This window comes from Dermochelys coriacea, chromosome 3 (assembly GCF_009764565.3).
Source record: "Dermochelys coriacea isolate rDerCor1 chromosome 3, rDerCor1.pri.v4, whole genome shotgun sequence".
In the NCBI taxonomy this organism is placed as follows: Eukaryota; Metazoa; Chordata; order Testudines; family Dermochelyidae; genus Dermochelys; species Dermochelys coriacea.
This window is the reverse complement of record NC_050070.1, coordinates 149,833,397-149,859,202: the sequence shown is the minus strand read 5'-3', so window position 1 is coordinate 149,859,202 and position 25,806 is coordinate 149,833,397. Positions and strand designations below refer to the sequence as shown.

Here is a 25,806-nt window from a genome sequence, read left to right as displayed (position 1 = left end):
AAGAGACCCCCTTCTCTCCCCAACACCCACACCGAGCACAAGGTGGAGTATGGAGCCGTGAGTGTAGGCAAGACCTAGAATGCAGCAGCTTTTCCTTCTGATATTAAGACAGAAGCCTTATTTTCTATTTACATTCACATGCTACAATCAACCTTCGCTCACGCTGTCTAGGAATAAGATCTGGCACACAATGCTTGAGCACTCAGACGGGGCCTAGGTTTAAGAATACACGCAGTGAGGCATTAGGGAAATCCTCAGGACTCTTTCTGGGGCACAGAAAACTGCTGACAGGTGCAGAGGTTTCACACAGGTTTATTAGAACAATAACTGCAAATCCCCAAGTATAAAATCTAAATGTGACACCTCTTCACTTGAATCCTCAGATTGGGTGAGCAATTCACAGCATGAAGGGCAGGTCTATGTTCTTCTCACCTGTGCCAAGGTAGATATAGCCATATTGTTTAGTCATGGGGGTGTGGTAGAATGTCAGTCCTGGCCACAGCAAGCTCCTCAGAACCACCAGGCTGCCTCCCCTCTCCAGCTGGATGCTCCAGGATCCTACATAACAACAATGTGGCTGCTGAGAGTCAGCACAAATGCGAGACACCCTTCCTGAAGTGATATGTGCTAAGATCAAGGAGCGATCCCAATGGGTTGCTGCCTGGCTAGCACAGGGAGGTGAATTAAATGGTACACAAGGCTGAGCTAGCACAGTGGGGACTCTGCTACCTTATGGGTGTTGGGGATATCAAAGGATCTGCCATACCAGAAGGACAAAGAATTCTGAACCCTTCCACACCACTCACCCTAGCACTCCAGGCTGCCTTTCTATTTCCAGGCACTCCCCTCTAGTTTCACTCAGCATTTTCCCACAGCTATGGTGTGATGAGAGGTACCGGTGTGTGATCTGAGCCTAAGAGTCAGCAGATTCTATTATTGGCTCTGTTTGCTAAGAGGCAGTAGTTATTTTAACGTGGGGCTCTGTACCCACTGACCAAAAAAAAAAAAAAAAAATTGTTAATGCAGAGTTAAGATTGCATGCTGGTATTTTATGTCCTTCCAGAATGTAAAATTCTGAAAACCAGGAAATACAGAGGTAAGGTACAGAGCTATGCAACTTTAAACCCATAACACGCACCTCTGTAGCAGCCCTCCCAATACCTACCTCCCCCATGACCTGAGTGCCTCAACCCCTCTCCCCTCCCCTCCCACTCATTCCCATTTTCCTCTTCTGTTTCTGCAGCCTCCCCTCCCTCCCGTCCTCCCCCAAGCATTCACCTGTCATTTTTCTTTTCAAAAATAATTTGAATGCCTTCTGAGTTTTCTGCTGTATGCAGATTACATTTCCCCAAACTAAAAAAAAAAAAGAAACACCTTTGACAGGCAGATCATAGCAATGTCTATTCCCCACCCCACCCCGATTTCTGGCAAGTATCAGATTTGAATTTACAGTGCCTCAGTGTTGCTCAAGTTTGATGTCCCCTTGAGTCACACAGGTCTGATGAGCTGTGGCGGGCTAGCAACTGTCTTGGGCTGTCTGTCTTCAAAGTGTAATCTGTTTGGCTCATGAGTGTTAGGTATGTGCATATCTAGATTTCAAACTCTTTCAAATACTGTTTTCAGTTGTGTTCCTGCAAAGGGCTTAGTGGGTGCCTTGCACTAGTCGGGTTAAACGATGAGTGATTGACACCATTTTGGCCATGATCACAGGCATGGTTTGATCCTATGTCTGCACACAAGAAAGTTGGTAGACTCTGTCAACTTTAAAAATAGCTTCTTTTTTTCTCTCCAGTGGGCTATTTCTTGAGAACCTCTTACACAACTGATCCCAAATTTGGTTGACTCTACCCCTCGTCTCCAGGAAGCACATCAGATTTCAAGGCAATCCAGTTAAGTCGACCTTTAAACAGAGAGCAGTTCTCAACCTTAACTAAAGCAGCACTGGCATTCTGCTATTATTATATGGTACCTGAGCTAGCTATATAGCTGATCTCAGGAGGCTAACTTGGAGTGGAGTACTAAGCCCTGGAGCAACTTGCTCTGCTCATCTCAATCCTTGGATCCAAGCCTCTAGCAGTCTTGGGAACAGGAATCCGCAACTGGTCAAGAACTAGACTCTCTTCCCAGAATGCTACATGAAGACAGAGAAAAGATTTCCAGCTCCAAGATGGAAGATTTGCCCTGTTGTACGTCCTGAGTGAGAGGAAAGAAGAGAAAAGTGAAAGGCAGGGACACTTTTCAGAGCTGCCTCCAAGCTCTGAGTGATTTATAGAAAAGGTTAATTTTCCTGAGCCTTTCTTGGCACCACCTTTAGAGTGGGGATTAGTTTCAGTGTTAATTGTGCTTTGGCTTTGCTGAGAAGGTTAGGAGCCAGTGTGAAAATGCAGTTTCTCCTGGAAGTGAGAAGCTCTGAGCCGCTGTTTGTTTTATACTTGACAGAACTTTCTGGGAACAACCCACCAGAGAGGAGGTGGCAGGAGTGTTAACTAGGATTCAGCACTAGGGGCCAGGAACTGCCTGGAGAAGAAAATATGGGTTGCAACACCAAATCTGCAATGGCTAGAGCAGAGGTGGGCAAACTACAGCCCGCGGGACTGTCCTGCCTGGCCCTTGAGCTCCCAGCTGGGAATGCTAGCCCCTGGCCCCTTCCCTGCTGTTCCTCCTTCCCTGCAGCCTCAGCTTGCCGTGCCACCAGCATCCCGGGGGCAGTCAGGGTACAGGGGGCAGTTGGATAGGTGTGGGAGTCCCAGGGGGTCTGTCAGGGGGGCGGGGATGTGGATAGGGGACAGGGAGCAGAGGAGGTTAGATGGGGTGGAGTCCCAGGGGGGCAGTTAGCGGTGGGGGGATCCTGGGAGGGGGACAAGGAGCGGAGGGGTTGGATGGGTCGGGGGTTCTGAGCGGGACAGTCAGGGGGCAGGAAGTGGGAGGGGGTGGGGTCAGGCTGTTTGGGGAGGTACAGCCTTCCCTACCTAGCCCTCCATACAGTTTCGGCACCCCGATGTGGCCTCAGGCCAAAGAGTTTGCCCACCCCTGGGCTAGCGAGAGGTAAAATGCATGGGGAGAAGGGCTACTGGTAAATCTCCCCAATCCAAACAAGAAGCAGCTATAAGGCATCAGGCCCAAATCAGAAAGACAGCAGCTGGAACTGTCAGGCTCCTACTGGCCCATAGTTCAGCTAGACTGAGAGTCTATCAGTTATTGCTGCTTCCAGAACAAGCAAAAAGCCCCAGTCTGTACGTAATGGGTGGCTTGGTTCACTTCTTTCTGCTAGATCCCTGAGGGCTGTGATGGGCAGCTGCTCCTCCTTCCTGAGATCCTTCACATCTGGAAAGTCTTACAGGATTCAGTCTTGTCATTTCATGTCTGTATGGCCACTGGATGAATTGAGATGCTGTACTCTTCCATCTCACCACTGTGCAGCTGATCCCCCACTTTGCCTACGTCTTGACAAATGCAGACAATGCAGTGCCCCTAATGATTCAATACCCTGTGAAATGCAGCTCAGGACAAAAAGTAGATGACTCGAGATCAAGCCTAACGAGACAGAGGAGATGTTGGCTGGTAGGAGGATGCATTTCCTGGAACTATGGTCTCACCATCTACTAAGATTATCTTTACATCCATGCACAAAGTAGTGAGCAGGCTTACCATTGTTAAGTATTTTAGATGCAAAAATAGATGTGGCCAGAAATGCTTTCTTTCATCTTCTGATGGCCAGACAGCTGTAGTCATTCCGCTCTTATACAGCCCAAGCCGGTGCATTATGCATCTATCTCCTCCCGACTGGATTTCTGCAATGCTCTCTACTTGGGACTAATGCTAAAGGCCATTCAGAAACTGAAACTGGTCAACTGTGTGGCTGTCTGCCTTTTGAGGAGAGGACATCAAAACAGAGCTCTGCGCTCTACCCTACCTGCTAATCAAACTTCAGATGTATTGATGTCTTGGTCCTTAGCTTTAAGTGGATTTGGGGCTCAGCTATCTTAGAGCCTGACTTTCCATAACCTACTGTGTGAGATGCACTCAAAAAAGGATGCTTCCGGTGAGAGAGAGCAGGTTTGAACTCAGAAAGCATGGGGCTGGAGTGTTCTCCATGGAGGATTTGTAACTATGGAGCTCTCATTCACCAGAGAGCAGGCTGAGCTCAGATCTCACCATCTTGATACAACAATGCAAAACCCACCTTTTCATGCAGGAGTTTTCCAAATAAGCGTGTCATAGATCACCCTAAGCCTGCTCTTTTAGAAATCAATCACCAGCATCTGAGCACGATCAGAGAGCAGTCGAATGGGAAGAATATCCCTTTCTTTCCCCTTTGAGAGAAGGTATTACAACAGCTCCCGAGAATTAAGAAAATTAAATGCTTCATTCACACCATGCAGGGGTCTTTCCTAGTGCTGTGAACTGGCCCTCCACTGAGGTCACATCTGGGAAGAAGGCTGGTCTTGTGTTAAAGCATAAGATGAAGAAAGAGGTAGGACTCCTAGGTTCTATTCTTGCCACTGACTCAGCACGAGTCTGTATGAGTTATTCCACTCAGTACTTCATTCAGTTTCCTTCTCTGTAAAATAGAGCTAAAGCCTACCTCATGGGAAGATTGTGAGGTTTAATTCATTAGTCTGATAAGTGCTTTGAGGTTCTCAGATGGAAGGTACTAGGGAAATACAAAAATCATTTGCACTGCAGGGGAAATTTAAATAGACTTAATAGCTGGCAGGTAAAAAGTGGCTTTCAGTAGCATTAAATACTACTGCTTGTAAGGCACAGTTCTGTCAGATGGGGCCTGTGCTGTAACTAAATCTCACACACACCTGGGGTTGACCCCACTGTTTGGCAGTAACTAGGCAGTGGTTCCCCAAGAAGCAGGGGCCTGGAGAATCACTGAGCTTGTGGCGGAAGCTTCCCACAATAATGCTGCTCAGTTTAAGTTTCCGTTCTTTAAAATGAAGAGAAAAAAAAAGGACAATTTACATTTTAAGTTGCACCCGCCAAAGGTAAATAAGCCAAGCACTGTCTGTGTGCTGAAACTATTGCCTGTCGCAGCTCCAGAAGGGAAGGGAGGGCGCTGCTGTGTGGGAGGAAAGAGCATGGGAAAAATATCCTCTGGATGAAGATCTGGAGCTTCCTATTCCCTCTTTGGAGCAAGCTGCAGCCTCCGCCCCTCCAAACACAGGCAGGAATGTTGAGGAGTTCCTTACATCTTTCCAAACAATAAAATGTTTTGAAGCTCAACCAACCAGTGTTAAACCACTGCCTCTTTTATGGCCCTTTGAGAGCTGCCAGGATACCTGGGCTGCATTTCAAAAGTCAACCTCCCTCTCAGCTTCTTCCTTTCCGATCATAGATAGAAATCCCTGTCTCAACCTCCGTGTCTGTCTCAGCTCTGTGCTGAACCTTGTTCACAGAGCAACAGGGAGTGTGCAAGGGTAACTGTAGAGGGAGAGGCTTTTTAAACAATGTTTGCAGAAGAGCTTCCCCCAGTGTATGGGCCACTTTCAAGCTAACCTCCAATTGCACTGCTACTTTGGAAGTGGTTCAGTGCTCCTCATTTGGGGGTGATGCTGAGAAAAGGCAGCTTTATATGGAACGTGACTCTGATACAGAGGCGTCATGTCCTAAAAGGTCCCTATAGGGTAATAGAAGTGACAGCACCAGCTCCTCTTAAAAGGAGAAAAGCTCTTATGGCTAGAGAGGGAACAGCATGGCTGCATTCACCACTAACATCGGATATAAGAAGACCTTACACCACTGCAATTCTGCCACTTCTGGGGGAGAAACTGAGGACATGGTCAACAGCACAAATGTTAGTATCCATACACATGACAGCATGGCCAGGTTCCTTTCTAAAGCAACCGCACATCCTTCATAGCCACAAGCATTTAGCTCTGATAGTGCATCACCCACACCTACATCACCCTTAGCTTCCACTTCTAATAGTGACAAAAGATCTACACTGTGGAGAGTTTCACACTCCTACTTCACTGTCACTATCTGCAAAGTAGTGGGCCATAATGAAAGGGCTCCCCGCTCTAGCTCTTGGTGGAATTCTATGCCCACGGGCATTCTCACATTGCATACTAGCTGTAGAGCAAATCCTTACTACTCCCTGTGGGGCTCAGCCCCATCATGCCACTCACCGGCTGCAAGCTGAATCTCTCCCACTTGCCCACCATGCCACCTGCATCCCACATGTTCAGCTATAGTCAAACATTTAAAACTCCCCATTTAAATTTCTTAATAAAAACTAAACTAAAACACAGCCTGGCCAGAGGTTCAATGCTATAAAAAACCCACCAAAGAAAGGAAAGTGGAGTCTACAAAGAGTAGAATGTTGCCAAAAAGGGTTCTTGCCTGTTCCTAATGCCTGCGACATCCCTGTTACCTAAATGCAATTACACCCAAAAGTTCTAGGGGAAAAGTTTTCACTTCACGGCCTTCTCTCTACATTTTCTCTCCTATTGTGAACTATTTTTCATTACAAAAGATAATGCATTTCAGTTAAAAACAAGGTATCTGCTTTCTTATGGAAAGGAGGAGCCCCTGCTTCCCAGAATCACATTGCTCAGGTGCCTGTGAGATTCACACCCAGCCCAACTGGTCTAACACCATCTGATCTTCAGGAAGGGGCTAAAATTCCCCCACTAGCTGCATTTCTGCCAAAGAGAAGGATGCAGACTTTGCACAGAAAGGCTCAGGAACAGGGATCTGGAATGGAGCCTTGCACTGGGAAACAGCAGAATTAAAGCTGAAGGGGCAGGATGTTTACAATGCCAGTCTCTTCCTAGCTGCTGTGATTTTGATTACTACAACCCGACACTTCATCGTGTGCCCTGTATGGTGGGTTTAGGAATCTCTTAGAGTTGCAAAGCACCCTCCTCCTCCTCCTCCTCCTCCTCAAGTGCAGGCTTCCGTTGGATTCCATTACACTCCATATTTCTTGCTCAGCTGGTCGCTGTGGAAACGTTTTTGGAGCGTGCCAGAAGTCACGTAGCATCTACCTGGGGAGCCCCTGCATTAATCCGTCACCTTCGTGGATTCCTGTGATCCCATTGGTTACAGGCAAGAAAAAGAAGGAGTCTCTCACCCCTCCTTGCTCTGAATGAAAGACGCTTCCTCTAAATCTTGCTGCTGGTTTTCAGGCTCAATTCAGCTTCTTTTAAGCTTTTGTTACTGAACAAATGTGACGTTTTTGAAAGAAAGATTAACAGTTCGATGAAAAGGCGCAATGGGCAGCTTTGTTCCAGCCTTAGGATCTTTCTTCCCCTCAGAATTTTCGGTCACTGTCTCTTTCTTAACCAACAGAGAATATTTGTCTGACTCAGAGGAGATTATGGCTGCCTTGTAAGTCTCTACCTCACTTGATCAAAAAGTGTTGGCCACTGTTAGGATGTAGTTATGACAAGTAGGGGATGGATTGGGGCAAATGTTGGAAATTATCCTACAGTAAAGGACTGTGTGTTGGCTTCTGTGCTAGCATGCACCAGCATAAACTGTGATTCAGACTCAGTGCACTCGCTGCATATCTCATTCACAGCTCTGTGGAAAAACCCGTAGGATGGGAAGAGTTACACAGAGGCAGCCACTCACACAGCTCCCAACTCATCCAGTTAGCAGGACTAGAAGAGGAGCTCAGGAGTCCCCCCTCCCCAACTCACACACCCAGACTATTCCCTCCCCTTCCTAATAGGAATAGAGGTCATGGGTCAGAATCTGGGAGTTTTCATGCTAACAGACTCTGCATTAACTTTAGTGGGAATTTCCCTGTAGGTTTGCCAGTTTCACAGGGAATTGTGTCACAAGGTGACATCCATAAACTTCTCCACTCTCCATGCAGCCACATATCCCGTAAACCCTCAAGGCCCCAACCCACATGATGTTTGTATAGAAGCGTTTCTAGGGTATGAAGGGACAGGTCAGTGTCATGTTGACTCCCTTTCTTCCACAAGTTCTACAGCCAAAGAAGTAGGATTTCTTTGCCTTCCATCCCTTCTGCATTGTGCCCCAGAGGGGGAAGATATGTCCCATTGCTTCCAGATTATTTTTGCACAATAAATCTTCAGCTATTCTTCCATAGTCTGGCATTAACAGTCACCTATGATGGGAAGTCAAACTAATGAACGATAATTCCATCGGTCAGGGATGGGAAGAGAGAATTTAACTGTTGACTAGCAGTCTGTGGGGCATGCAGCACAGCTCTGCTACCCTGAGCAGCCATTAAAACAATAAATAGCTAGGAGAAAATATAAATGCAGCTGATGTCAATGCCAACCTGGGAGCAGGCACAGTTTGCCACATCGCACGTGAAGCTGCATCAGATGCAGATTGTTCCTAGCAAACGCTGTCTTGGTTAAGCTTTCTCTAATGTCCAGTAACACTGTTACTGCCCTAGTGCTTCACCTTCATGTAATGTCTCATCATTCCCCAGAATAAGGTTTATTCCGCTACTGATTTATGTGGTGATAAGCCAGAACATATGGTTCTGTCTAAGAGGCTATTCCTGCATTTCCTGTCAGGTCAACAAAAAAGGCATTAGCAAAAGCTGAATGAACAAGAGACCAGGAAACAAAATGGAGACTGAGTGGGATTTTTTTTGTTTGTTTTTGTTTTTTTGAGGAAGAAAGAACTTTAAATACAATCCCTGGAAAGCTGATGCAAAGACTCTTTGTCTCTGGCTTCATCATCGCCTTGTAGCAATCAGGACAGTGAAAGCCTCCACCACAGCCCAAAGGTTGATGGACAACCCTGCTCCAGTATAAACTCAGCCAAGGCCTTTGGCTAAACAAGCCCCCTGAAGTGATGTAGAGTTGGGACCCAAAGATAGTAAATACACCTCTTTATGCATAGAACCCAAGCCCAAGGAAAACAGACATTAATCCAGAAATCAGAGCAGACTGTGGACAGCAAGTCCAAAACTGTAATACTAGCTGCCTCTGGAGTTCTCCTGCTGTGCTGCCTCATAAGGGATTCCAGTCCAGTCCGGAACTCCTCAGCTGGCAGTGCCCAGCTCCAGGAGGGAACATCTTGTGTCACGTTGAGCAGCTCCCTTGGGAGTGGCACTGACAAGTTCTGAAGCGACTCCAGACTCCTCTCCACTTGGCAAGAAGGATGGGTAGGGCTGATGCAGAGCCTTTGAAGGGGAAAACTATGGAGGAACTGAACATATGCATGCTCTCGCTCACATGTGCACACGTGCACACTAGTGCAAAAGCCCAACAGCCCTTCTTGGAAGTTGTCTAACCTGTAGGGGAACAGATAAAGCTCTTCTCTGACAGGTCAATATATCACACGCAGTCTGGTCTCTCTGTCCTCACCTTCTTCACAAAAAGTCTGAAGCTCTCTTCAATACTAGACCTGCTCATTTTACTTTTTGATAAAAGAAAAGCAGTACTTGTCAGAGACTAACAGACTAGCTGTGAGACTAGCTGTAGCTCACGAAAGCTTATGCTCAAATACATTTGTTAGTCTCTAAGGTGCCACAAGTACTCCTTTTCTTTTTGCGGATATAGACTAACAGGGCTGCTACTCTGAAACCTTACTTTTTGATGATTTCCTTTTATATACTCAGCACTGATACTGATGCCATACTGTCCCCTGCTGGAAGATGTGAGGTGTAGCAGTTTACCCCATGGATGCTTGATTTTTGTTAAAAAGAGGAAACCAGGTACAGTACAGCCAAAACTAGTGCCTTGGTCAAGTCCTGTAACCCACTGCCCTGGCTGTTTGGGTCTGATTCCCAGCTCTGAAGGCTCCCAAAAGTTCTGGGCACACTCGTCAGTGGTACTGACCAGTGTCGTCGTGTTATTGCTTGTTTACCAAAATTAGGGTGACCAGATGTCTCGATTTTATAGGGACAGTCCCGATTTTGGGGGCTTTTTCTTATATAGGTACCTATTACCCCCTACCCCCTGCCCTGATTTTTTACACTTGCTACCTGGTCACCCTAACCAAAATAGCCTTCTAACTGGCAAGTAACCCCATGGGCTGCAGTATCTCAGGCTGTCAGACACACAGTCTCCAAGGATCGCCCTTCCTTTCTGGGAATAAGGATGGCTATGGGCCACATTGGAGAACTTGGGCCATACTTTGGCCACTCCTGCTTTAAAGCATCCTTTTCTTTCTAGCACTGCCCCCTCATTCATTATGGGCCTTTTAGTTTGGATTTTGGTGAAGCAGCTTGAAAAGCCTTGTCCCTGTGTGGCTCTAGGCAGGCTGAAAAATAAAGTGCTCTCACTCAGCTTTCACAGGGCTAGGGTGGTGCTGCTTATTGTTAAGCAATGAAAGGGGTGGGCTCAGGTCACATCTGTGAAACGTTAGCAGAGAGGGGAGGCTGGTGGAAAGTAGGTGGCCAGCACAGCATAGCACTTTGCTGGATTTTGCAAGGCCACTGGGGAGATAGGCAGCCATTTGTCTTAGAGCCCCGATAACAGGCTGTCTTGCACTCTACAGGCTAGCTGGGGGCCGTAAATGCCTCAGCAGACACAGACTCTTTGAATGGCTGGAGATGGAGGCTGATAGGGGATTAATCACCCCAGGGGGGCTTTGAAAGGGAGTTAATTAGCTGCGTTAATGCCTGGAGATAAAGCAGGTTCATGTCTCTTGGCTCTGTCACTCCCAGCACCTGGGGCTTTCCAGGCTGTCATGAAACCACCACCAAAACGGTGTTGTGAGCGTGGCTGAAACAAACGCACAGAGAGGCTCTATCTCCCGCTCAAGAATGCAGTTCCTCCGTGTGCAAAGCTCTTTAAGTCCTGGCTTTCAGTGTGCAGATAAAGTGTGTGCAAGCCAAGTTCAGAGGCAATTACATCCCTGATTTCACCAGGCTATTGTCAGGAGAGTTTAAGGATAGGCTAACGCACAAGCATGGGGCCAAGTGGTGGTCACAAATCACTTCATATGCAGTGCTGCATCAGGAATACTATGGGGCAACAACATTTCCTTGTGAAGCGGTGGTGCCTGGGGACGAGTAGCTGCCAGCTCCCCCCACACTTTCTTTGGAAAGGAGCTGGAACAGTTTCTGTTTATGTGGATTCCATTAAGTAATCTCCTTCTCCCCATCCCCCTGGTGAATCTTGAAATAGAAAGAGGCCAAGGAGCCCCATCTTGGTCCATCCTGCCTATATAGAGCCAGCAGGGAGCCTCCCCCCAAACCTCTCTCTAATATATGTTCTGCAGTTAAACCACAGGGAGTCTTATCTCAGTTCATCCCCCCATGTGCTGAGACAGCAGTGGCTAGGCCCGATGGGTGCTTCCCCACACCACACATTCAATGCCCATGATCCATCTCTGACCACCTCTTCCCAATGGGGTTGGCAGTGGCAGCTTTGTGCCCTACTGCTGCTGGCAGTTGCTGCCTTGCTGCGCTGTGTTTGCTGCAGTGTGAGAGGCACTGCGACTCATTGGCACACACACTCCACAGCACACAGAAAGCACAGCAAAGAGCCAGCAGTTGGGCAGAGCAGGGCATACAGCCCCTGCCACACTGATCGCTTGGGCAGGAGGAGGTGATCAGAGAGAACCTGAGTCCAAGATGTTTGGGTTGTTTTCAGACAAGACCTGACCCAAACCCAACACCTGTAGTTGGATCATGTTGGGTTCAGGTCAGGTTGCAAGGAACTGCATCTCAACTGGGTCCCCTTTCACTCTCACCAAGAGACTAGTCAAGTGTCACTGATTCTTTTCCCCACACTCCTCCACCTTTAGCAGACTGCATTTTGTGCGAGGAAAGCCAGACTACACCATCTCTACAAGTCTTTCACTGCATTTACCACTTCCTGTTGCTGAACTCCAGCGAAGGGATACGGAGCTGAACACCCTCATTTGCCCCACTGTTTTTTGTCACAGCCTTTTTTGATGGCCATTAACTTCACAGCTGTGCTCTAGTTGATCCAGTGATCGGTAGCAAATTCTTAGTTTCAACTTACTCCCTTGGGGTTGAGCCATAAAATAACTGTATTCCCCATCCCCAGGATCTCCTGTTTCACTTCCTCCTAAGCCACCTTTGCACATCAGATACTCATGCCCCTTCCTGTTCTCTCCAATCACTTGTGTACACAGTCTCTGTCCATCAGTAGTTAGCTCCCATTCATTTTCACTTCTCAGTCGTGCCCATGAAGTTGAAATCTGCTCACACATTTCTCCTTTCCTCATTGTGACAATTAGTTCATATCTGTACAGTATTAGGTCAACTGAAAGTTCAACAGGTATGTTAAGAATTATCATCATTCTCTTTCCAAACTTCTTTCCTTTGCCTCCTGCTATGTGAAAAACTGTTTCAGCACTAGTTCCTGAAATGCTGTTACCCAGGATACCCAAACTTTGCCGAACGTTGACATCTTGCCAGAATCTCAAAGGCTACACCTAACATGCATAAAATTGAGCAAATTGTCTGCTTAGACTGGACCAGACAACCTTATCCTTTAATACAGAGATATGGCAGCAAAAATTACAGGTCCCAGCATGCAATGCTCCAGCAGCCTAGCCATTTGGAGCTAAATGGAGAATTGCATGATCAGTACTATGGTGGGCCAGAGCCGTCCCTTGGGTATGGCAAATCGGGGCGACCACCCCGAGCCCTGTGCTTTGGGGGGCCCTGAGGACAGGGAGGTGAGGCAGAAGGTGGGTGGGCGAGCAGGGTGAGCAGGCAAATGGGGAGGAGCCCCCCTACCAGAACCTCCCCCTCCCCCCCAGTGCCTCCTGCCTGCCAGTGGGCCCTGCAGATCAGCGCCTCCCCCGCCCTCCCAGCACCTACTGCCTGCTGCAGATCAGATGTTTCGCAACATCAGGAGGTGCTGTCGGGAGGAGCGAGGACACAAAGTGTGCGGGGCAGGGAGCAGAACTGGGTGGGAAGAGGTGGGGTGGGGCGGAGTGGGGTGAGGCTTTGGGGGGAAGGGGTGGAGTGGGGGCAGGGCCTGGGCGGAGCCAGGGGGACCACCCCCCGGCAGATTAGAAACTCGGTCCCTATGTCCCGGGCCCCGCAACCCCCTAGGGACGGCCATGATGGTGGTTATCAGTATCATCACCACCACATGCTCAGAAATCATGAAAGAGGCCTCCAAAATTCAAGAGGTTCATTTAAATATTGTAAGATTTAAAAAAAATAATACATATTGGGGCTTTTTATTTGCTTTCTGTTTTTTGAGACTGTAGGGTTCACATTTTCATACTTTTCTCTATGATCATTAAGGCCAGAAATTACTTTTTTTTAAAAGCGAGATGAGATTCTCACATGATCACTTTCCTCTAACAGGTGGGGCTTTGAGAAAAGCATCAAATATCATGAGACTCACAATACAGTCATGAGAATTAGCATCACTAGCTGAGCTATGGAAATATACATATAACTAGACAGATAGATATTACAGCATGCTGGGACCTGTAGTCTCCTTAGGTATCACCTTTATACTAAAGATAAGGAAAGCAAGGGACCCCATTATAGAACTCTGTTTGCTGCACTCCTGCAGTTGGTTCCCTGATCTTACCACTGTGTGTTTTATTAATCTGGTGTTAGCTGCTTTTCCGTCCACCTCCTAGACTTCATACAGAAACCTCACTCTGCCTCCAACTTTCCAGTCTCCCATATCTGTCTAGCTTCTTTCCCACTACAGCGATTCTCAAACATTTTATGAATGGAATCCATTTGGAAGCCATCATAAATTCTCAGCATCCAATGAAAAATAAAAACTGCTCCAATTACACTTATTTGCCTGCTTTTAGACATGGAAACTCATACTTTAATCCCCTGATCCAGTTCCTTTGTCTTTAAGCAGTTTTTAGGGTCAATGAAGGCCAGGGGTACTACTCATACAGCTCCCACTCAGCTGATCCACTTTTCAACGTACCTGACCGAGGCAGAGCAATAAGCCACATAGTGTGTACCTTATTCTGATCAGATGGCTTCAGATGGAATAAAGAAGACCAATCTGAAGCACTAGAAAATAAACTAGTGGTATGAGAGCTGCATGAGCATCTGCCAGAGAAACAAAGAGGAACCAAACATGGAAATCTGACTAATTAGCTAACACAGGTTTTGTTGCATCTTGGGAGGGGAAAGGCCTGGTTTGCAATAAAGTGAAGGGTAGGCAGAGCAAGGATGGAGTTTTACTTAGTTTCAAATCAAGGGAAAGTGGGTAACCTTAACCCCAATCACAGTTTTTAATGCAACAAAAATACATTTAGGGGTTACCCACCTCTGAGCTTTGACAATTTCTGCTCAAGAGAGGCCCTGCCCTGGAAAGGCAGGGATGCTTCAGGTTCAGAGAGTTGGCTGAGCAGTGTGGAAGGAGTCCAGGACAGGAATGGCCATAGTTGCTGTGGGTCAGGACTGAGGTGCATTGGCAGAGCTGAGTGGAGAAGGAGAACCCAAGAATGGAACAACAGGGAGGTGCAGCCAAGATTGAAGGACTTTGGTAGATTTGTGCAGAGCAAACTTGCATGGCATCTACCTGCACTATGCCTGGCTCTGCCCTGTGCTATCTGTCCCATTTTCATAAGCACCCATTCCAAGTTTTAGATAGAGGGAAAAAACTCTACAAACTGCATGCTCATCCAGGGCATGAGCTGGTCTTTTTAACTTTCAAAGCTCCTATTTGGGACTGGTCTGCATGCTGTGGGAAGCAATTAGAGAGGCTGCATGCCTTGTTGACCCTGTCAGCAATATTTGCCTTGTTCCCATATCCTGATGGGCTCATTCTGTAAGAATCATCTCTATAGTCCAAGCAGTGGCAGGGGAATGTGACTGGATTTATATAGGCAACATATGATGGATTTGTGCAGGAACCACACAAAGTCCTATAATGGCCAACTCTTCTGTTAGGAAGTGCACAGCTGCATCTGGGCTGGAGGTGCTTTTGAGAATCACCTCCACTAAAGGCATTTAGATTTTCAACAACAGCCTTCCCAGAAGAGACAGCAACAACTCACATTTACAGTAACCTCAGGTAGCTACAGTTAACACATTTAGTTATTTGCCTCTCCCCTCTTTTACCCCCACATTCTAACCCAGGGCTGGCTAAAATGCAGCCTGTGGTCAAATGTAGCTACCAGAGCTCTACAAAGCAGCCACCTTCATGTCTAACACAGAGATGTGACCAAAAAATGGCCTAGTTCTTTAGAACCAGAAGAGGAGTTGAATGGTGGGACCTATAGTCTCTTCAGGCTGCCGTTGCATATTACAGATGAAGACAGCTGCAATCAGCTATATGTTATGCAAATTAGCCCTCAGGCTCTCAGCCAACCACCAATGCCCTTGCTGCCTCTGTTCTAGTGGAAGCATGGAAGGCTCTAAGGATGCACAGCCTCCTGCATTGGCTCTATAGTTTCAGTTCTAGCATGAGTAAAGAATTCTGTTCAGCTTTGCCTTGGGCCTGTTTGCAGTTATACTGTATTGGATTTCTTGGCCTTCACAGAACAACTACAGGCCTGACACCTGGATACATTTTCAAGCAGTGCCCCTGATTTAAGATCTCTCTCCTTCAGTCAGTTCCTGGTTTGATCTCTATCCTCACAAACTCTGCTGTTGATAGAGATGATGAGCTGAATTGCATGTGAGCGTCTCTGTTACCTCTGCAGAGGGTGTTCTCTCCTGGACTGGTGGCAACAACACATATCAGTGAAGCAATAGGCAAGTCATGAAGACTGGGTTCTCACAACCTGGAATGACATACTCTGGAGTGCTGGTGAAAGGTACCAGCTTCATTGACAGCATTGAGCTTGAAGGACCTGTGTTCACTGAACAGGGTCAGCAACAGCAGTGCAAGAGAGGTGTGATATAATGGTGTGAACACTGTACTGGGTATTTGAATTATAATCCCCACATTAACATTAAGGAACTCCAAATAGTGCACTAGGGAAGAAAGTAGCGTATCATTTAAACCATTACTTTAAAATCTAACTTTTTCACCATCAGGTTACAAACTTGTACCCTTGGATTCAGAAAGAGCTGGAACATGAACCCCAGAAGAGAAGGGTCTATAAGAGAAACTCAGACAGAACCTGAACTACAGCACAGTATTACAACACGAGGATAAGATTAACACCTTTCTTCAGATTTCAGAGTGGTAGCCATGTTAGTCTGTATCCGCAAAAACAACGAGGAGTCCTTGTCGCACAAGGACTCCTCATTACCTTTCTTCAGAGGCATCTAGGAGCCAAGCTTTTTAAACATGAAGCCATACAGCTCAATGAAGAATGGATGTAGGAGAGAACTAGGTAACAGAAATAGATACACAAGTAAAAACCTGAGACAATGGGCAAATATAGCAGTGCAGCCAACGCCAGGCCATTTAAGATGTCTTGAAGCTCTGCATTAGGAAGCATGCTCTCTAGAGCCTTAGAAGAAGAGATTACTGTCCCTAGTGGGAAAGACACAGGGTAAGCAGGGATTGCAGCCCTCGAGCATTGTTCAGGATGGTGATCCACAATATTCCTGATCTTTAATAAGAAGGTGCAACATATAGACACTACAGATCCCTACCAGCACTGTTCCTTTTTTTATTTGAGAGGATAGGCTTGTCAATTCAATGGAGACCTACATGCAGAGACAGACATAGGGCTTGTCTACCTGGCACTGACAAAGCGCACTAGAGAGGTCCGATTTCTAGGGTGCTCTAATGTGTTTCACTCTAACTGCCCCATGTAGACCCAGCTGCTGCACTCTGAAAGGTACCTAGTTTGCGCTGATGTAGTTCTGTTTCAAACAGGAGAACATTAATGCAAACTATGTACTTTTTAGAAGCAGCAGGATCAACACAAGGCAGTCACAGTGCACAGCACATTAGTGCACTTGACAGATCTCACCCCTCTGGTGTGCTTTGCCGGGCCATGTAGACAAACCCTTGCAGTCTCTTCAGGCTACACCTCTAGATCATGGCACAAGTAGCAGCACTCCCAATAAAGTTGAATGACAGTTTACTCCTGTTTACACTCACTCAGTACTTCCTGAAACTTTCAGAATTTGAGCTGAAATGTCATCATTCTCTGCTCAAAAGTTACATTTTTTGCTCAAACTTTCTCTGTCAAAAAGTATGTATTTGGGCAAAGTCTGGGAAACTATTTACATCCTGGGCAGTTCTCAGCTGTGATAGCCACGGAGGGAGGCTTACACAGATAGTTACTCTAGAAGGGAGATAAAATGGCAAGCCAAAATCCAGGCTTTTGGGGCAACAAGAGCTTTTGACATCAGGACAAGGGAATATCCCACACTGGAATCCTTGGCCCCAGCCAGAAGCATTTAGCAAGCCAGCAAAACACAGGCAGAAATAAAGAGTGAGAAACTGTAAGCAGATAATGTTTTATAAGGATTACAGGTTTCAGAGTAGCAGCCGTGTTAGACTGTATTCACAAAAAGAAAAGGAGTACTTGTAGCACCTTAGAGACTCACAAATTTATTTGAGCATAAGCTTTCGTGAGCTACAGCTCACTTCATCGGATGCATTCGGTGGAAAATACAGTGGGGAGATTTATATACACACACACAGAACATGAAACAATGGGTTTTATCATACACACTGTAAAGTTTTATCATACACTCTCCTTACAGTGTGTATGATAAAACCCATTGTTTCATGTTCTGTGTGTGTGTATATAAATCTCCCCACTGTATTTTCCACCGAATGCATCCGATGAAGTGAGCTGTAGCTCACAAAAGCTTATGCTCAAATAAATTTGTTAGTCTCGAAGGTGCCACAACTACTCCTTTTCTTTTTGCAAATACAGATTAACACCGCTGCTACTCTGAAAACTGTAAGGAGAGTGATCACTTAAGATGAGCTATTACCAGCAGGAAGGACGGGGGGGGGGGGAAAGGAGGAGGAAAACCTTTTTTGGTGATAATCAAGGTGGGACATTTCCAGCAGTTAACAAGAACGTCTGGGGAACAGTAGGGGGTAGGGTGGGGGGAGAAATAACATGGGGAAATAGTTTTCCTTTATGTAATGACCCATCCACTCCCAGTCTCTATAAAAGCCTAAGTTAATTGTATCCAGTTTGCAAATTAATTCCAATTCAGCAGTCTCTCGTTGGAGTCTGTTTTTGAAGTTTTTTTTGTTGCAGGATAGCCACTCTCAGGTCTGTAATCGTGTGACCAGAGAGACTGAAGTGTTCTCCGACTGGTTTTTTAATGTTATAATTCTTGACATCTGATTTGTGTCCATTTATTCTTTTACATAGAGACTGTCCAGTTTGACCAATGTACATGGCAGAGGGGCATTGCTGGCACACGATGGCATATATCACATTGGCAGATGCGTAGGTGAACGAGCCTCTGATAGTGTGGCTGATGTGATTAGGCCCTATGATGGTGTCCCCTGAATAGATATGTGGACAGAGCTGGCAACGGGCTTTGTTGCAAGGATAGGTTCCTGGGTTAGTAGTTCTGTTGAATGGTGTGTGGTTGCTGGTGAGTATTTGCTTCAGGTTAGGGGGCTGTCTGTAAGCAAGGACTGGCCTGTCTCCCAAGATCTGTGAGAGTGATGGGTCGTCCTTCAGGATAGGTTGTAGACCCTTGATGATGCACTGGAGAGATTTTAGTTGGGGGCTGAAGGTGATGGCTAGTGGCGTTCTGTTAATTTCTTTGTTGGGCCTGTCCTGTAGTAGGTGACTTCTGGGTGCTCTTCTGACTCTGTCAATCTGTTTCTTCACTTCAGCAGGTGGGTATTGTAGTTGTAAGAATGCATGACAGAGATCTTGTAGGTGTTTGTCTCTGTCTGAGGGATTGGAGCAAATGTGATTATATCGTAGAGCTTGGCTGTAGACAATGGATTGTGTGGCGTGATCTGGATGAAAGCTAGAGGCATGTAGGTAGGAATAGTGGTCAGTAGATTTCCGATATAGGGTGGTGTTTATGTGACCATCGCTTATTAGCACCATAGTGTCCAGGAAGGGGATGTCTTGTGTAGACTGGTCCAGGCTGAGGTTGATGGTGGGATGGAAATTGTTGAAATCATGGTGGAATTCCTCAAGGGCTTCTTTTCCATGGGTCCAGATGATGAAAATGTCATCTATGTAGCACAAGTAGAGTAGGGGCATTAGGGGATGAGAGCTGAGGAAACGTTGTTCTAAGTCAGCCATAAAAATGTTGGCATACCGTGGGGCCATGTGGGTACCCATTGCAGTGCCGCTGATTTGAAGGTATACATTGTCACCAAATGTGAAATAGTTATAGGTCAGGACAAAGTCACAAAGTTCAGCCACTAGGTTAGCCGTGACATTGTCGAGGATACTGTTCCTGATGGCTTGTAGTCCATCTTTGTGTGGAATGTTGGTGTAGAGGGCTTCTACATCCATAGTGGCTAGGATGGTGTTTTTAGGAAGATCAGCGATGGATTGTAGTTTCCTCAGGAAGTCAGTGGTGTCTCAAAGATAGCTGGGAGTGCTGGTAGCATAGGGCCTGAGGAGGGAGTCTACATAGCCAGACAATCCTGCTGTCAGGGTGCCAATGCCTGAGATGATGGGGCGTCCAGGATTTCCAGGTTTATGGATCTTGGGTAGCAGATAGAATACCCCGGATCGGGGTTCCAGGGGTGTGTCTGTGCAGATTTGTTCTTGTGCTTTTTCAGGGAGTTTCTTGAGCAAATGCTGTAGTTTCTTTTGGTAACCCTCAGTGGGATCAGAGGGTAATGGCTTGTAGAAAGTGGTGCTGAAGAGCTGCCTAGTAGCCTCTTGTTCATATTCCGATCTATTCATGATGATGACAGCACCTCCTTTGTCAGCCTTTTTGATTATGATGTCAGAATTGTTTCTGAGGCTGTGGATGGCATTGTGTTCTGCACAGCTGAGGTTATGGGGCAAGTGATGCTGCTTTTCCACAATTTCAGCCCTTGCACGTCGGCAGAAGCACTCTATGTAGAAGTCCAGTCTGTTATTTCGACCTTCAGGAGGAGTCCACCCAGAATCCTTCTTTTTGTAGTGTTGGTAGGAAGGTCCCTGTGGGTTAATACGTTGGTTAGAGGTGTGTTGGAAATATTCCTTGAGTTGGAGACGTCGAAAATAGGATTCTAGGTCACCACAGAACTGTATCATGTTCGTGGGGGTGGAGGGGCAAAAGGAGAGGTCCCGAGATAGGGCAGATTCTTCTGCTGGGCTAAGAGTATAGTTGGACAGATTAACAATATTGCTGGGTGGGTTAAGGGAACCACTGTTGTAGCCCCTTGTGGCATGTAGTAATTTCGAGAGTTTAGTGTCCTTTTTCTTTTGTAGAGAAGCAAAGTGTGTGTTGTAGATGGCTTATCTAGTTTTTGTAAAGTCCAGCCACGAGGAAGTTTGTGTGGAAGGTTGGTTCTTTATGAGAGTATCCAGTTTTGAGAGCTCATTCTTAATCTTTCCCTGTTTGCTGTAGAGGATGTTGATCAGGTGGTTCCGCAGTTTCTTTGAGAGTGTGTGGCACAAGCTGACAGCATAAATTTGTTAGTCTCTAAGGTGCCACAAGTCCTCCTTTTCTTTTTGTGGATACAGACTAACACGGCTGCTACTCTGAAACCAGTGCATGTTTGTAGATCTAGGTGAACTTCCAAACCTAATACAGCATCAAGGAATGAATCTGCAGAGCATGTGGGATTTATAAAGATTCACTCTCCCTCTAAACTATAAAGAAAAGGAGTACTTGTGGCACCTTAGAGACTAACAAATTTATTAGAGCATAAGCTTTCGTGAGCTACAGCTCACTTCATCGGATGCATTTGGTGGAAAAAACAGAGGAGAGATTCCACCAAATGCATCCGATGAAGTGAGCTGTAGCTCACGAAAGCTTATGCTCTAATAAATTTGTTAGTCTCTAAGGTGCCACAAGTACTCCTTTTCTTTTTGCGAATACAGACTAACACGGCTGCTACTCTGAAACCTCTAAACTATGAACTAGATCCTGGCCAGAGTTTCAGAGACAGAAGATTTTCATAAATCCAACCTGCTGGCATCTTTTTAGAGAAAGATTCTGCCAAATGAGTCTTCTGGGGGACATTAAAGAAAACAAATAAACACTGTCCACCGGACTGATGGGATCTGAACTACACCTACACTGTAATATACACATGCATGTAGTCCCTGTTTCTCCTTGCAGTTTGTTTTATCCTGCCAGTGTAACAGATTATTACACACTGCAGCATTTCTACTACAGTTTATCAAAGGAAAGTTTGAACCCAGCCTCTCAAAGATATGAGTTTAGAGTTAATGAGAGCCCATTTAGATAAGGAGAGCAATATAGGGTGGGATGGTAGGTGTGAAATACTTCAAACCCCATAAACTACCCTCTATCACTAGCAGTGTTATCTGCCCCAGCAGGGCACCAGCTGCTACAGACCCCTTCCTAATCAGAAGAGAATGCAGAGCTCTAGCAGAGGAGAGTGCTGACATAGGGGTCAGGAGAAGTTACCTCTATTAAGGATGTGACAATCCTACTGCGGTTTATATTTATCAGGAGAATCTTGGCACTGTAAATGTTTAAGATTTCTTGAGCGAGGGTCAAAGCACAATATTCCTGTGTGCTGGACAGAGCTCCTTTGAAGATCAGTGTGGCTCAACTGAGACCATTATTACAGACAAAAGGCTCCTTCTGAGCATGCCAGCTCCACAGAACTCCCGGGCCTAGTCCACTTCGGATCTGGAAGGCCACTAGGAGGTTATCCCTTTCCTTCCATCCTTTGACTCTAATCTCTTAAGAAAGTCTGTTTACCTGTTGGGATATCATGCTCCAGAGAGTCCAAGAAGTCAATGGATGGGTCCAGGTCAGCCTTTTGCAGGAGTGTTCTGTTCTTCAGGTTAACAGGCTCAGTGAAGTGGAAATAGGAATTTAACTTTTTTGCCTCAGTCAGAGACAGACCTGTAGTATGAACAGTTGGAGACCATTAGCACTATATCTGATCGAACACTCATTATATCAAGATCTCTCTGCTTGTTCATAATTCAGAGTGCACGGCAGAACCACAGCCTCTCTCCAGCTTTGTCCCATAGGCTCCACAGAAAGATCAGAGACCTGCTGGAAATGGATGACCTCACAGTGTTGGGGGAGATTTTGCAGACAATGCAAATTTCAGTCCCAGATTAGCAATGGGTGCTGATCAAGACAAATCTCTCTGTGAGCCCTGCAATCAGAGGGAGAATTCCTCTAGCACTACAACTACCAAATGCTGCTAGACACTCCATGGACCATAGCATAAAGGCAGGGGTTCCCAAGATTGGTTCGCGGCTTGTTCAGGGTAAGCCCCTGGCGGATCGCAAGACGCTTTGTTTACCTGAGTGTCCGCAGGTACGGCTGCTCGCAGCTCCCAGTGGCCGCAGTTTGCCGTTCCTGTACAATGGGAGCTGCGGGACAGGCCACCGCTTCCTGCAGCTCCCATTGGCCAGGACCAGCGAACCGTGGCCACTGGGAGCTGCGAGCGGCCGTACCTGCAGATGCTCAGGTAAAAAAAGTGTCTCACGGTCCACCAGGGGCTTACCCTGAACAAGCCATGAACCAAGTTTGGGAACTCCTGCATAAAGGAAACTCTATGCTCAGTAACTTTAGAGACTCAGAGACAAAACAAATCCATTCGTGATTTGGAGTCCTTGTCCTCCCATCTCTCAGAATTATGCACTCTGTATCAGTGATTTTGTTAACTCTGTTAACAGTTCCATAAGATGAACCAAAATAGATTCAGCAGTAGTGGATTCCCTATTCTCTGTTCACCAAGCCAAGGGAGAGGAACAAGCCAGGAACCAGAATACCAGCTAAAAGGAGAAAGTAAACCTCTTTTATTGCTTTTGTATTCAAAGTACAGACATGCACCTGAATCCTGATATAGATTATGTGGATTTACCTTCAAAATTCCTGTTTTCATGGACAGGGCCGAGCGGGGTCTTCACAAATGCACCCCGTGGGATGATACCCACTGCCTTATCTATCTGATCTATCGTAGCTACAAGACGGATTTCCTCCTTGATCATGGGCTTTAAAGAAAAATAAGCAAATATTAAATCACAGCTTTCATTGTTTCTTTTACTGGAAATAAACTCGGTGCCTGTAGGAACCACAATACAGTATCATCTTGAATTTGATGGGATTATGAGAATGATCATACCTCACATATTCTTACTGAAACAATATAACAGGGAACATTGTTAAGAGTAGACATGTCAAACCCACTGGGGCAGTAGCTATTATTCCTTCCCTCTGGATTAACCCAGACATAACTGAGATCCGAATTTGGCCATTTGATTATAAGCAATAGCAATTGAGTGTTCAGTTTCTATATAAAGCGTCAGGCACAGCTATGAGACAAAATGCAAATGTTAAATAATGCTACATAAAAATAACTGAAATGAATCCAACTAACTCATATAAATAGAAAGAAGAAGTGAGGATGTTTCCAAGCCATTTATAACTCCAAGGTTAGCTGAAGTAGTCAATGAAAGTTGCTGCTGTTCCACAGAGACAGAAATCAGGGAAATGCATGTTCATCCCAATATGAACAGGGATTTTCTTAAAGGAGATGTGAGCTATGTTGAGCTCCTGTTGAGACTGAAATACTACTATCGCTCTTCTTCTAAGGCAACAGTACCCAATATTTTGGGGGCACCAGTCAGCGCTGCCTGCTTCTCTACAACTCCCCCCATTCAGTGGCACCCACTCAAACATGTATCGGTTATGAATGATGGGTTCCTCGCAAGTGTAACACTTTATATTGAAGCATTCCCTTGATGATTAAAGCATTCACAGCTGGTTGGGAAGGGCAGCAGATTGGGAACCGGTATAGGTTTATTACCAGGAAGAAGTATCAATTCAAGTTTGTTCAGTTCAGGCTGGGAACAACTGTGACAGGGGACACCTTAGAAGACAGGTCTGGAAAATGGCCTGTTGTACTTACCCCACCTTCCTCCTCATATATTCTCTCATTCTCTTCCCCCTTCTTCTCAGTGGGATCATACTCATAAGATGGATCCCCCTGGAAACGGCCCTTTAGCCCTGCAGTCTGTGTGATCATTTCCTCAGTAGCTGGTGGCAGAAGACTCCACTCCATACAGTTCAAGCTGTCAGCCACACAAACACAACAAAGGGCAGTGCTTATTGAAACACAGGGACCCTCCTTTTCAGATGTAATGCAGCCCACTGGGAGCCTTGCAAGAACCATTGGAGAAATAGGTGACATGCAGAGAGACTCAATGGTGTGCACTGATAGAAACTATTGCCTTCTTAAAGCAAGGATGGAAACTGCTGTTCAACACTACATTGTACAGCCAGCATCACACAGACATTTTTAAAAGTCTTGTGGTTAAAGAACTAGAAGGTCTGGGTTCTATTCCGAGCTCTGCCACAGACTTCCCTATGTGAATTTAAGGGTATGTCTACACTGCAATAAAAGACCCACGTAGGGTGACCAGATAGCAAGTGTAAAAAATCGGGACGGAGTGGGGGGTAATAGGAGCCTATATAAGAAAAAGCCCCCAAAATCGGGACTGTCCCTATAAAATTGGGACATCTGGTCATCCTAGACCCACCATAGCCTGAGTCCTGTGAGTCTAAGTCAACTGACCCAGGCCAGCTATGGCTGTGCCATGGGTCTTTCATCACAGTGTAGACGTACTCTTAGGCAAGCTTCCATACTTTTCTGTTTCAGAGTAGCAGCCGTGTTAGTCTGTATTCGCAAAAAGAAAAGGAGTACTTGTGGCACCTTAGAGACTAACAAATTTATTAGAGCATAAGCTTTCGTGAGCTACAGCTCACTTCATCGGATGCATTTGGTGTAAAAGCTTATGCTCTAATAAATTTGTTAGTCTCTAAGGTGCCACAAGTACTCCTTTTCTTTTTACACTTTTCTGTGTCTCAGTTCCTTCTCTGTAAAATCCTCTTCCCATAGGGAAATTGTGCAGAGAAAACCATGAAGGGTTTGTAGGGTGCTCAGATGTTACAGTGATGAGCACCATAAAACACCATAATAAAGTCTTGTCACAGTAAGAGGCAAAGACAGAAACCAGATCGTCCCCGCCCGCAGCCCCTCTCAGCTGCAGAGGTAACTCTTCGGCCCACTCTACCCCACAACCTGTTGCTGTGTCCTGCATGGACAAATCTTGGAAAGAAGCTGCCCCTCCAGGGACTATATGGGTAGTTCCTGGACAGTCTGCCCTCCCCCCGGGATGGACAGCTCCTGAGTCCAGCCTCCCATGTCCCCCTCACCTGCATGGATAGTTCCTGAGCCCTGCCTGCCCTCCCAACACATCTGTATGGGCAGTTCCTGGATCCAGCCTCCCCCCGACCGGTATGAACAGCTCCTGCCCCCCCACCCCCCAGCGCACGCACGCCACACACCTGTAGAGGCGGCTCCTGGGCCCGGCGCGGTCTCCCCCCAGCCCCTCGGCGATGTAATAGGGCCCGCGGATGCCCTGGATGCGGCCCCAGAACCGGACCTGCTCGAAGCGATAGTCCCGGCGCAGCAGCAGCAGCGAGGCCCGCAGCGCCGCCCGCTTCTCCGAGCTCAGGCCCCCGCCGCCCCCGGCCACCAGGTCCAGCGCGTAGGTCAGCGACTGGGCGTCCATGGCGGGGCTCCCGGGGGCTGGCGCCGGCTGCGCAGGAAGCCGCGTCCCGTTCCCTGGCAACCGCCTCCACGGAAACGCGTCTCTCGAAGCGGGCGGAGTCGAGGCGTTGCTGCGGATCGGAGGTCAGAGGGCACGTGGTGCTGGGGTCAGAGGTCACGGGCGGACAGAATTTGTACTTGCCTTGTTAACCCTTTACCTCGGGGCGGGGGGGGGTTCTCAATTTTTGCTCAAAACTGAAAATTAATCAAATTCAGTCACATGGAAACAGTGCAGAGGCGGATGGTGGCACCATGGCAACAGCAAGACCCA

At 46.7% G+C, this 25,806-nt stretch overlaps 1 protein-coding gene across 3 annotated transcripts; it reads right to left on the bottom strand.

Moving 5' to 3' along the window:
* Positions 1-285: 285 nt before the first annotated feature.
* RSPH9 (radial spoke head component 9) lies at positions 286-25,625 on the bottom strand. 3 transcript variants are annotated; one of them, XM_038395652.2, is made up of 5 exons: positions 25,271-25,625; positions 23,832-23,994; positions 22,785-22,914; positions 21,662-21,808; positions 286-558 (listed from the first exon to the last, which is right to left on the bottom strand). In XM_038395652.2, the coding sequence occupies exons 1-5, from the start codon at positions 25,495-25,497 to the stop codon at positions 398-400; spliced, it is 828 nt and encodes a 275-aa protein (XP_038251580.1). In that variant the 5' UTR covers positions 25,498-25,625; the 3' UTR covers positions 286-397. The 3 variants fall into 3 exon arrangements, with proteins under 3 accessions (XP_038251580.1, XP_043367508.1, XP_043367509.1); XM_043511573.1 differs by lacking the exon at positions 286-558 and adding an exon at positions 14,151-14,339; XM_043511574.1 differs by lacking the exon at positions 286-558 and adding an exon at positions 15,176-15,585.
* Between the last annotated feature and the right edge of the window lie 181 nt (positions 25,626-25,806).